Source organism: Podarcis muralis, chromosome 12 (assembly GCF_964188315.1).
Source record: "Podarcis muralis chromosome 12, rPodMur119.hap1.1, whole genome shotgun sequence".
NCBI classification, from domain to species: Eukaryota; Metazoa; Chordata; class Lepidosauria; order Squamata; family Lacertidae; genus Podarcis; species Podarcis muralis.
This window is the reverse complement of record NC_135666.1, coordinates 7,329,752-7,342,526: the sequence shown is the minus strand read 5'-3', so window position 1 is coordinate 7,342,526 and position 12,775 is coordinate 7,329,752. Positions and strand designations below refer to the sequence as shown.

Sequence of the window (12,775 nt, the reverse complement as noted above, 5' to 3'; positions counted from 1 at the left end):
ATTTACTTGGGGCTTGTCTTTTCATCGCATTAAATTACTCTCATCCTGGAGAAGCCTATTCTGCCTAGCTGCAGGGTTTCAGAATTGAATTATAGACTTCAGCCTTTTTTGGCCTTGACCTAAAGTGCCTCCTTGGTTTTGCTTGCACCATTCTATCCCAGTAGCTTGCACTTAACCCTACACTGAAAATGGCACCACTCCCAGTTAAGGTCTGGCTGTTCATTTAACAATTAACATATTTGGAGATGGGAATGAATTTAATATCCCCCTTAGCAATTCTTCGTGACAAGTCCTAACCAAAAGGCCCTCCTCCCGCAGCTCCAACCAATCCAGAAATTCTCTGGATCTCACTGAATGAAGACTGAGTGAAAACATCATGACTTGTTTTCTTAGGTAAACAAAGCGTGATGAAGACCCAGTGAAGCTTTTCAACATTTCTGAGCCTGTAAATTTGTAACTGCAAATGTTAAATTCACTTGAGAGGGTCTATGCATCTGTTGTGAGGGAGAAGTTCCAGAATCCACACCAAAGGGGTGTTTTAAGGAGGAGGAGGAAAGTGACATGTGTGGATTAGGAAGAGTGCTGTTGGGTTTAATTTCAGAAGAAAAACCGCAAGAGAAGTCTGGCTATATATAAGGTACACGTTATATCTCTACATTTCTTTTCTTTACCATTCACGGTCAAGCTAGCTGTAGTCTTCTGTCCTCCGCATTTGCAAGTGTAGTCTCCAGAATCTGCTGCATCCAAGTCATGGATCACCAGCTCAGCACAAGGCCCCTCCTGCTTAATTTCGTATTTGACACCTGCTTTGAGGGCCCTTTGCCCCTTCCGCCATTCCACGGGGGCAGCCTTGCTCAGTGTGCAGAGCAGTGTGGTCGTCTCGCCCTCTGTAACCTCCTTGCTTTTTAGTTCTTCTTGGAAAAATACAGGCAGCGCTAAAGAATGCAATATGGGTAGAGAGAAAGGGTCAGGTCACCGGGGGACCTCTGACGTTTTGATGCTATAGCACACTGGTCAGGTCCATGGTGCTAGGAAGCAACTGGCGTCAAGACCAACCAACACAAAGGTTTAGCTGTGCCGCAACCATCACCAGACCCCTATGCAGCAGGAACACAGGGGCATTTTGCAGGGAGAGGTATAACTGCATTATTTTGTGTATCAAAATATGGGGGGGGGGAGTACAGGGAAGAAAAAGAAGCCCCGGGAGACCAACAGCAAGAGATCCACAAAGACATGTTGCAAGAGCGGCTACAGCTTGATTAAGCATGTTTGTTAACAGGCTTTAACTGTGGGCATAAGGTCCATTACCATTCACTTTCACGGCTGCAGTGGTCTTCTGATCTCCACACACGCAGGTGTAGCTTCCAGCATCCGTCAGTTCCAGATCTTGGATGGTTAGCTCAGCAAAGCGACCCTCTAGCCTCATTCTGTATTTTTCACTCGGTTTCAGCACCTTTTGATCCTTCAGCCACTCAACGGAGTCAACGGCCTTGGTCAACTCGCAATGCAGAGTGGCTGTTCCGCTCTCTGTTGCTTCCTCATTCTTTAGCCCCACTTTGATCTGTGCTGCCAAGGCTGAAGGACGCAGAACGAACAGATACTGTGTCAACAACCACAAGTTAGGCGGAGCCTCTCTCTCACTCTCTGGCATGCTGCTGAATTGTGCAATTCACCCCCCAGTTATGGGGAACCTTCCTGGACATGCTTCCAGCAAATCCTGCCAATTGCCAACTTGGGGGACAGAAAAGAACTTCCGAATGGGATTATCCTTAGGAATGAAGGGGTGCCCCATTAAGAGGAGGCTGGCCGGAGAAGTGAAATAATAACTCAGATATGAAACAGCCAACCTTTTCTTAATGAGGGTGACAGAACCACACAGTATATCTCATACCTTGTGCACGTCATGCCATGTCATTTGCCAGAGGAACTTTGCAAATCACGTAAGCATGCAACAGCAACACCTTACATCCTGCGAAACTGGAGAAGCGTAAAGCAGGGAGGCTGCATGCCGGCATTACAGCGAAGGACAAGACGAAGGAAAAGTAGAGTCGAAGACAGAGCTTTGCAAGGACATAAATTCAGCGGGTGGGGGCAGATGGCAGAATCACTCCAAAAGGCTGGTAGCGTTGTTGTGTTTTTACCATTCACTGTTAAGACAGCTGTTGTCTTTTGGTCTCCAGAAGAACATGTGTAATCCCCAGCATCCTTGAGGTCTAGATCGTGGATCGTCAATTCGGCCACAGTTCCTTCTTTCTTCATTCTGTATTTGCTGCTGGGTCTCAGACCTTTCTGCCCCTTCATCCACTCCACTGGAGCAGACTTGTTCAGCTCACAGTGCAGAGTAACTATCCCACCTTGTGTGGCTTCCGTGTTCTTTAGCGGTTCTTTGAAGCAGGTAGGTATGGCTGGAGGATGAAGGGATTTCAAATGTATATACACACACATATGAGAATGACTTGCCAGCATTAGCATCTGATTCACTTATACATGACACTGCCTCCAACCCAAGATTTCATATGGTCCTTTCAAATCAAACATCTGCAGCCCCTGTGAAATTATGCCTCTCTTCTCTGATCTTTCTTTCCCCTGGTTTTCATTCCCCTCTCAGACTCATCCCCCACTCTGTCCCTCTCTTCTTCCTATCATTCTTTTGAACTCTTCCATGTCCCAGTCCTCCTTCCCTTGGGCCTTGTCTAGTCTACGCCTCTTTCCCTAGGCCCAAAGGCTCTCCATGAACCACTGAAACTCCCAAGCAATTCAGGCGTACTATGGCTGCCATCACAAAATTGCCTAGCTCATTATGATAAGGATTTAGGGCGCTTCCAGACTATTGCTATTGCCAGGTGGGATTCGACACATACCGGCAAATTGAGGTTGTTCAGCTGTAGTTACCTAGGCAGTCTTGCACACACACAAAAAATCACCTCCCTCAAAGACTGGACCTTCTTACAATAAGGAAAGTTATGGGGAAGTATGGGATAACACCTTTCACACAACATTGTCTAACAAATCGGAATGGTTGCTCATTAAATAGCTGGTGTCATCTAATCTCCGCACAAACAAATCAGGATGAATGCTCAATAATGACCGCTCTCCCATCAAACGGAGGGTGTCCTTTGCGTGGCCGCGGGCAGCACCCCAATCCCTGAGACAACGGCAGGGTTCCTGGTCCGCCTCCCCACATCACAGCCCTTTGAGGTTCCCGACAAATCTCAGTTCTAATGAACCTATCTGTGGCGGGGGGAGGCGGAGCTCTTTGCGTAGTTAAAAGGGGCGGAGCCTAACTGAGAGCACACACTCAACAGAAAAGCCAGGATACTAATCTTCCAAACATGCAAAGGCTCCTCCAGATGTGCTTTTTATTGTGCATTCATGGTGAATTGTGCTCATGATGGTATCGGGGCAGTTATACACAATCCCATTTTCAATGTTTTTTGCGCCTGCAAACGTTTTGTGGCTGGCATGCCGCTTTGTTTGCAATCATGTCCTGCAACTTCCTCCTGAAATCCTATAACGTTTCATACCCCCCAAATGATCTGGGCTTTGCTTTTTGTCCCAATCTTGTAGTGCATGAGTCCCCCTCCAGGCAGCAATAATGCAAGAAAGCTGCAGAAGCATTGCAGAACAACATTGTGTGGACAGTCCAGTACAAATCCACCATTAATGCACTATTATTGCATCAATGGATATGTTGTGGAGTAGACCCCCCCCAAAAAAAAACCCTAGGAAAAAAACTCCCCACTTTGGAGGCGCCCTCTGTAATAAACATAGCAAGGAAAACCCCAATGAACTTCCTAAAAATATCAAGCTGGTAGGATTGCATACCACACATTTGCTCAGCAAGCTAAAACTCAGAGGAAATACATATAAAATGGGAATAAATGCAATAATGAGATGGATGCATCCCCATTACCCTACCATGGATTTTGACCTGAGCTGTGCTCTGCTTATCTCCGGCATCACAGGTGTATCTCCCACCATCCTCTGGCTCTGAATTGTGGATGAACAGCTCAGCCACACACCCCTCCAGCTTCATCTTATATTTGTCACTAGCCCGAAGGACCGTCGCTCCCTTCTTCCAGGCCACGGATGCGTCCGGCTTGTTGAGTACGCAGCACAAAGCTACGGTGTCTCCTTCTTCCTTTTCCACATCTTTAAGCTCTTGCTTAAAAAGAACTGGCAGGGCTAAAATGTACAACCAGGGTGGAGGGGAAATGGCAAAAGTTAAGGACTGTGGGGGAAACTGCATGTAACAGCCACACGCAGCAAGGACCACTCCCACCCCACTCCCCTCCAATACACAGGAAAAGATGGAAAACTCAAATTCTGTCAATGGTTTTGGCTTCAGGGAGGCAGTGTCTAAATTAGGGGTTGTCAACCTGGTCCCTACTGCCCACTAGTGGGCATTTCAGGATTCTAGGTGGGCGGTAGTGGGTTCTATGGTACAAGCTGAATCCTCCTTCTGTCGAGCACTGGTGGGCAGTAAGGAAATTTTACCATCAAGAAAGATGCATTAGTGGGTGGTAGGTATAAACAGGTTGACTACCCCTGGTCTAAATCCTAGTTCTCCCTGCCAACAGAAAGCTAGCATTTCAGGGAGAAGGTCTAGCTACAACCCATCTCCCTGACACTTGCCATTTTCTGTCCTGTGAGCCCCCTAACCCAACTGCAGTGGCACAGCCTGGAGTAGCTCAGAAAGAAAATGGCTTGCTTGGGAGTCTGGCAAAAAAAGACCTCATCATCAGAGCCATCACTTTGGATCAGGGGTGGAGAACCTCAGACCCAGAGGCCACATTTGGCCCTCAAAGCCTCTCTATGTGCCCCATGGGACTCTCCACAAGCCACAAACCCTTCCCCTAGTTATGCCCCTCAAAAGCCCCATTTTGCACCCTCTTTGGGTGTTTTCGCCCGGCTGGAATGTGTCCTTGGACTCTGAGAATGCTTCTAGTTTCTCTGGATGGAGGATGAAGAGAGGTGTGCAAATGGGTGTAGAAACTCGCCTACTGTTCCAAGGTAAAATTTGCACCAGTTGCTTTGCTCCCTTTCACCTCTGGCCCTGCCCACCACAGGCATGTGGCCCCTGGAAGGCTGCCCAGGAGGAAATGTGGCCCTCGATCTGGAAAGCATTCCCAACCACATCTTTCAACTGCCATATGTCCGCTGCAGAGATGGTTAACTTGGATCCTACAAACATGGTACTTCTTTACACAGGCTTAGCTCTACAACATAGGCCAAAGATTCAACCATGAGTGATGGGTGTCAGGGGACTACCATCGGAACAGGGGAAGGAGGCCGGGGGGCCGTTGGGATACAGAGAGCCTCCGAAACTCCTGAGGAGCAGTTCCTCTTCCAGTGGTGGAAAAAGCCACACCTCCAGTGGAGAAGAGAGGGAAGGGGCAAGCGAAGCAAGGAAAGGGCTGGAGGAGGATGCTGAGAGCCCCAGCACCTCACCTAGCCAGGCTGGCCAGGAGGGACACAATCCACTTCCATCGCCCACCTTGCGCAGAGGGGTGAGACGCAAGGAGGGGAGGAGGAGGCTTGGGGTGCCAAAGTTCTTATGTTGGGGGAGAAACCAGAAGGGGCCATTCCCGGATTCTGCAAGTGACTGAGACGGACATGAACTTGGTAGATCTGCACTGTAAATCGTTTGCACAATAAAACCTGTAAAAGCCAGGTCGGAGTCCTGCCTGGTTACTCATGAGCAACCACCAAAACTACCTGACAGATGGAAGCAGAATGGTATGGTTAGACTTACGTCACCTAACACATACAACTGCATTTTGGGATGGAAAGCAGACAGTCACAGAGGTCGGGTTGCAGGTGGTGCTGTGGGTTAAACCACAGAGCCTAGGACTTGCCGATCAGAAGGTCGGCGGTTCGAATCCCCGTGACGGGGTGAGCTCCCGTTGCTCGGTCCCTGCTCCTGCCAACCTAGCAGTTCGAAAGCACATCAAAGTGCAAGTAGATAAATAGGTACCACTGCGGCAGGAAGGTAAACGGCATTTCCGTGCGCTGCTCTGGTTCGCCAGAAGCGGCTTAGTCATGCTGGCCACATGACCCGGAAGCTGTACGCCAGCTCCCTCAGCCAATAAAGTGAGATGACCCCAGAGTCGGCCACGACTGGACCTAATGGTCAGGGGTCCCTTTACCTTTACCTACTGCAGTGAGCAAATTTCACATGCATGGCATTTCCGTGAAGGCCCACTATTAAATTATGGCATAGATAACTGAGCACCGCGAAACTAGTGGCTCTTCCTACCCGTCACTTGCACTCGAGCCGAGGTCTTCAGCTCGCCAGTGCTGCAGGTATAATCCCCAGCATCAGAACTCTTTAGATCCCGGATCACTAGCTCTGCCACAGCGCCACGTTGCTTCAACTCATACTTGTCGCCGGCCTGCAGGACTTGGTTTCCCTTCATCCACTGCACCGGCAGGTCTGCCTTGTTAAGCTCACAGGTAAGCCGCACCTTGCTTCCTTCCTCAGCTTCCCTGTTCTGCAGTTCTTGTTGGAAAAGAACTGGCAGGGCTAAAATGCAGAATTGAAGAAGAAGAGGAGTTTGGATTTGATATCCCACTTTATCACTACCCGAAGGAGTCTCCAAGCAGCTAACATTCTCCTTTCCCTTCCTCCCCCACAACATACACTCTGTGAGGTGAGTGAGGCTGAGAGACTTCAGAGAAGTGTGACTGGCCCAAGGTCACCCAGCAGCTGCATATGGAGGAGCGGGGAATCGAACCTGGTTCACCAGATTACGAGTCTACCGCTCTTAACCACTACTCCACACTGGCTCCAGTGTGAACATGGTGAACATGGGCCAGGAGGTGAGGCTTAAGAAAAGTTGTGGGTTCTTTGCTTCCCCAACAGCTTTTGCAAGAAGGAATTTGAAGCAAATAATAATAATAAAATTCAACTGATGGAAATGTCATTGACCTACTGTTCTAACCACCTATTCTCCACATGGGGAAAAAGCTTAAGAATATTACAGTAACCGGCTTGATAACTTAATGCTTTAAAAAAAGAAGGAGGAAATAATGCAATTAGGTTCACCTGAACTGTAAGTTTTACATTCCCCACCCATTGATTTAGACATATGGTAAAGATCAAAGCAGGTAATATCTAATTAACACATAGCACATAACATAAGATACACATCTAGGTATCTATGTGGACTTTGGCAAAATAAAGACAAGTGGATTTTGGCTTTGCAGACAACAGCGAATATGTAGATACTCTGATAGTTCAAAAATAGTTTCTGTTGGTAGACAGTGAGGTGGAGTTACAGTACATCTATAGTCAAAGGACTGAGAAGAAGCTTATGAGTTATGTCTCTTTCTTTCTTTTTCTTTTTTAAAAAGGTAGGATTTGCCAGATGGTAATTTCACATCACATTTCAAACTTCCTTCTAGCATAAGATTATTGAGGATGGACATCTCTTCTGAAGCAGACACTTGCATCCAAGCCAAGGGACTATTTTTCTCCCTTCCTGCTAGTCCACACTTCCTGTAGACAGGTCACACGAACACAGATGGGCATCTTCATCCTCTGTGGTTTTATTCGTCCAAGTTCTTGGATGTAGTCGTCCATAGCTGCCAGTACAGGAAGGGAACGCCAATGAAATATTGATGATGGCCGCAATAGCTCAGTTGGTAGAGGCACTTAATCTTGGACTGTGAGTTCGAGTCCCGTGTTGGGCGAAATATTCCTGCACTGCAGGGGGTTGGAGTAGATGACCCTCGTGGTCCCTTCCAACTCTGCAATTCTATTCTATAATTCTATGAGAATTAATTCTATAATTCTATGAGAACCCTTCTGTTCTATAATTCTATGAGAATCCTTCTCAACATGATTCCATCATGATCTACTCTTCTAGCACGGTTTACCATCTTCCATTTCTAGAAACTTGCCATCCTTCTGTAACCTCGTTTAGAGGGAAACTGTTTCCAAGCAAATAAAACTGGATATGTACTTTAGGGAGCTGGGAGTGTGGGTGGGAGGAGCTGCTGTCTCTCAACAAATTTTCAGTTCGTTGACTCTCCCCTTTCACACCTTCAGAAATAAGAGTTTGCCCCAGCACAACAGAAAAAGATCTTTAAACAACAGAACAGGTGGAAATTAATGTTGATCAGATATCCATAGTATACCAACATGATAGCTTGAGGTTGGAAAGATAGAGAAAAATGGTCAGTAGAGGCATGGAATAGTTATTTGTTTGAACTTATTCAGTCGGACATTGTTGCAGTCATGCCACAGGAAACAACGTGGAAGGTCAAGTCCACCATGATAAGGAGCAGATGGAACCCCTATCTTCAATGGATAAAAACTACTGGAACAAAAGACATTCGGTGTAAACTAAATTTGCTATGCCCATGGCTGAGGATAATAGTTTGAACCCTTCCAATGGATATGGGGAGGGGGAGGAAAAAATTGTATGGGAAATTTAAAATTGGAAGGAGATAATAGTATGTAAAAATCCCAAACTTGAATAAAAAAAGTATACCAACATTAGCAACAATCCTTCTTTTGATTATGGAGGCAACATCCCATGTACCATGTGAATTCTTTCCAGGCATATGGAGCTACCGATTATATTCTTCAGAGATCTGTATAAGCTGATAAAGTGCATCCTTTCTACGTACTCAATGAGAATAATTTCTTTCAAGTAGAATACTCTGGATCCTGTTGACACCTGGAGTGCTCTCTGGTCCAAAGAGAAACACTTCAGTTGATTTCATATTCAACTATGAAGTCCACTGATGAAATCATGTAGAATAGACTGAACCAGTAAGAGATCATTTTCAACCCAGTTGCAAACTTAGCATTGATAATCAGAGTGCTTAATACAACACAACTAACATTTATTTCCATTGTAATGAGAATATTTGCTCTCCTGGCTTGACAGTGAATCATAGAGTTGTGGAGCTGGAAGGTACCCGAGGGTCATCTAGTCCAATCCCCTGCAATGCAGAAATCTCAACAGGTGGTCCCCCATCCAATTTGAAACCATAGCAGACCCTGCTTAGCTTTGCAAATGTGCTAGTTGTTTTATTGCTGCACCACTGGGAGACACCCATTTCTTTGCATCACCTTCTATATCTCACTTTCCGTTTTATACATGAGAAGGGCTCTTCAAATCTTGACAGGGTATTCTGAAGTTAAAGAGGCACCTCCCATAATGGTTTAGAATTTACAGATTATTTGCAGGCAGGTCAATAATAAACTTGGAGGATAACAGCTACTACCCACAATGGTCATGTTTTACCTCCACTGTTAGAGACAGTATGCACCTGAAGAGGTGAGGCTGGTTGACTAGGGTGAATGGCACACTGCCCCACCAATCCCAGTCTGCTCTCAGCCAGCTCTTGCCTGCCTGCCTTCTTACTTGCATCCAGTTCAGGGATGGCACTGCCTGTCAGTTTCTTCACCCTTGGTCTCTGTTTTGCCTGTGTAGAACTCAAGAGGGAGAAGGATGGGGACAAAGCTAAAACTATCTGGCTCTGCTTGTCAGTGGCTCCAGCCCATCAGTTCCAATGGGCACTCACTACCACTGATCCTTCTTTATATTTGCACGAAACAGTAACATCCAAAGGCACTGGAATGGAGGCTGTATGCTTCTGAATGCCAGCTGCTGGGAATCACAGGTGGGGAGAGTGATGTTGCGCTCATGTCCTGCTTGTGGGTTAGGCACAGGCAATTGGTTGGCAACTGTGGGAAACAGGATGTTGGACTAAATGCGCCTTTGGCCTGATCCAGCAGGGCTCTTCTTATGTTCTTTTCAGGACCTTGGAAAGCTCCAAGGTAATGCAGACGTTGCTCCAATCTAAAGCCTAAAATTGGTCTGTTGAGACCATACAGGGAAGCCAAGAAGTTTTGGGTAGCTAGTATGATGACACAGAGCAGAATTGAGTCTGCTTGCTTGAGTGGTCCAAGCTGCTGATCTCCAGGTCAGAATCCAACATCAAATCCAGACAGAAATGAGCTGTAGCACCACATGAAAAGCATCTCACCTCCGATGGGGCACTGCCTTGTTTAGCAGCTTTGAACTGCAACTTCCTCGCCCTTTTGCTTCCACCATCATACAAATTAGAAGAATCTAGTGCTTGCCTTCATCTATTTTACCCTCTATTGCAGTCTTCATGCCTGGATCATTTTTCATGAGTGGATTCCTCATTAAATGCCTCAAAGTAGCAGATCCTTTGAGTGACGATTGCATCTGAAAGTAGCATCCCCCTGATACAACCCATTGTCACCTGATTCAGCTTTATTCCAAACCTATTGTGTTGTAGGGATCAACCACTTGCGTATAGCAGGCCCCTTTAAATCAAACATGCATGTTCCAGGCCTTTGGTTATTGGCCTGGAAAAAGGAACACGAGCACGAAATAAAACATCAAGAAGTTTCCATTGTAAGGCATAGTTCAAAGAGAAGCGCCTCTCACTTATCACGAGCCTGTAATATAAAGAGACTTAGATACACATCCATGAATGCTGATAAAGGAAAGAATATGAAAAAGTTACATGTTGTAATAAATACAGTATATGCCAATACAGATTTCACTGTGCAGGAGACTAGTTTAATTAGACAAGTCATGGTTACAACCTACAGCAGCTTTCCTCCAACATGGTGCCCTACAAATGTTGTACAAATTATAAACTATTGTTGTTGGACTACAACTCCCCTCATCCCTGACCACTGGCTATGCTCGCTGAGGCTGATGGGAGCTGAAGCCCAGCATCATCAGGAAGGCATGAGGTTGGGAATGGCTGATCTACAGTGGCTTGGGCTATTTGTTGCACCAACTCCATCTTAGGCAAAATTACCATATTTTTCGCTCCATAACACGCGTTTTTTTCCTCCTAGAAAGTAAGGGGAAATGTCTGTGCGTGTTATGGAGCGAATGCTTCCCTCCTCCGTGGTTTCCAGCGGGAGAAGAGCCGCTGAATGGGGAGGAGAGAGGGACAGAGTGCCTGCTTCTTTAAAGGAGCAAAGCGAAAGGGGAGAGGGGAGAGGAGCCGCTTACACAAGTGTAAGCGGCTCCTGTCCGGTTGGCTCCTTTAAAGCAAGAAGGTTCTGCTTCTCTCCCTCCTCCCCACTCAGCGGCTCTTCTCCCGCTTTGCTGGAAATAGCAGGAAAGATTTTCAGCTTGCTAAGGGGGGGGGGAGGGAGAGAAGCAGAGCCTGCTCCACGCGTGCTCCTTGTCCCTTGAGTCCTTTTCCTTCCCTCCCCACTTAAAACGTGGTTACAAAGCAAAGATCCACATGGATCCTCAGGATTTTTGCACTGGGTCACCCCAAATTCACCATCAGATCACATAGCATGTCCATGGCTACAGTTTGCACCAAAAAAATCACGCACCCACTGCTACCTGGGGCTGCAGTGGTGCAAAAACATGGTTACAAACATGGATCCACATGGATCCTCAGGATTTTTGCATTGGGCTACTCCAAACTCACTGTCAGATCACATGTCTGTGGCCACAGCATGAACCACAAAAATCATACATCCACTGTTTCGTTTAGAATATTTTTTTTCTTGTTTTCCTCCTCTAAAAACTACATGCGTGTTATGGTCGGGTGCGTGTTATCGAGCGAAAAATACGGTACATTAATGTAAGAACTGCTCCAGTGTACTGGTTTCCTTACATGCTCTGGAGAAAACACAGGAAGCTGTTTTATAGCAAGTGAATTCATTCATCTGTCTAGAATTTCTGACAGTAACTTGCAACACTGAACTGCAGAGTCGGAAGGGACCATGGGGGTCATCTAGTCCAGCCCCCCAACATAGGTCTTGAACCCACAACCCTGAGATTAAGGGTCTCATGTTCTACTGACTGAGCTATCCCAGGGTTTCAGGCAGGAGACTCTCTCAGCTTCACTGGAGACACCAAGGTTTGGACCTTGGATCTTTTGCATGCACATCATGTGCTCTACCACCAAACTATGGCCCTTTCCATTTATTTGACAAAATCTAAATGCTGGGACTGCAGGCTGAATTTTTCCCCCACGGCAATTTACTAACTAATGAGACAAACAACACAGAGTTCATACCTTGCACTACCACCTTTGCGCTCGACTGGGTCTCGTCAATGTCACAGGTATAAATGTCACTGTCGTCTTCCTGTAAGTCGTTCACTATGAGTTGCAGGACTGTCCCCTTCTGGCTGATCTCATATTTCTTGCTCGCCTTGAGGTCCGTAATCCCTTTCCTCCAGGTCACAGCAGAAGCCGGCTTCTTGGTTTCGCAAGTAAGAACTGCTTTTTTATTTTCCTCCAGCTTCAGGTCCGTAAGGTCTTTGATGAAGCAGTTTCCTGCTTCTGAAAGGAAATGCGATAAAGTGATAACTAAGTAAGTGAGCACTCAAGTCAAACACAGCGGCAGAGATAAATGAAACAATGGCTCAAGGATGGAGGCTATATGCTTCTCTCGCACTTCTCAGAGGCGAAGTTTCTCACGCCACAACCCAAACACAGCACCACCTTGGAGCAATTTACAAGGCTCGTAATAGACAGGGAAGAATGTTCACCACTACTTGGAACTTAAAGGATATAAATGGAATGAGGTTGAATCCTGACAAGACAGAAGTACTGTTCTTGGGGGATAGGGGGTGGGCTGGTGTGGAGGACTCCCTGGTCCTGAATAGGGTAACTGTGCCCCTCACTGTGAGACGCCAAGCTACAGGGAACCAGGCAGAGGGCCTTCTCGGTAGTGGCACCCGCCCTGTGGAATGCCCTCCCTTCAGATGTCAAAGAGAACAACTACTACTGGACTTTTAGAAGA

At 46.6% G+C, this 12,775-nt stretch overlaps 1 protein-coding gene across 1 annotated transcript in view; it reads right to left on the bottom strand.

Moving 5' to 3' along the window:
- Positions 1-12,775, bottom strand: part of OBSCN (obscurin, cytoskeletal calmodulin and titin-interacting RhoGEF) — a 206,571-nt gene that overhangs the window by 108,012 nt on the left and 85,784 nt on the right. Inside the window, exons 34-39 of the mRNA XM_077936688.1 lie at positions 12,046-12,312; positions 6,260-6,526; positions 3,919-4,185; positions 2,142-2,405; positions 1,309-1,575; positions 672-935 (exon numbers count right to left, since the gene is read on the bottom strand). Of these exons, the coding sequence (XP_077792814.1) occupies positions 672-935; positions 1,309-1,575; positions 2,142-2,405; positions 3,919-4,185; positions 6,260-6,526; positions 12,046-12,312 (1,596 nt within the window). The remainder of the gene's footprint in view (positions 1-671; positions 936-1,308; positions 1,576-2,141; positions 2,406-3,918; positions 4,186-6,259; positions 6,527-12,045; positions 12,313-12,775) is intronic.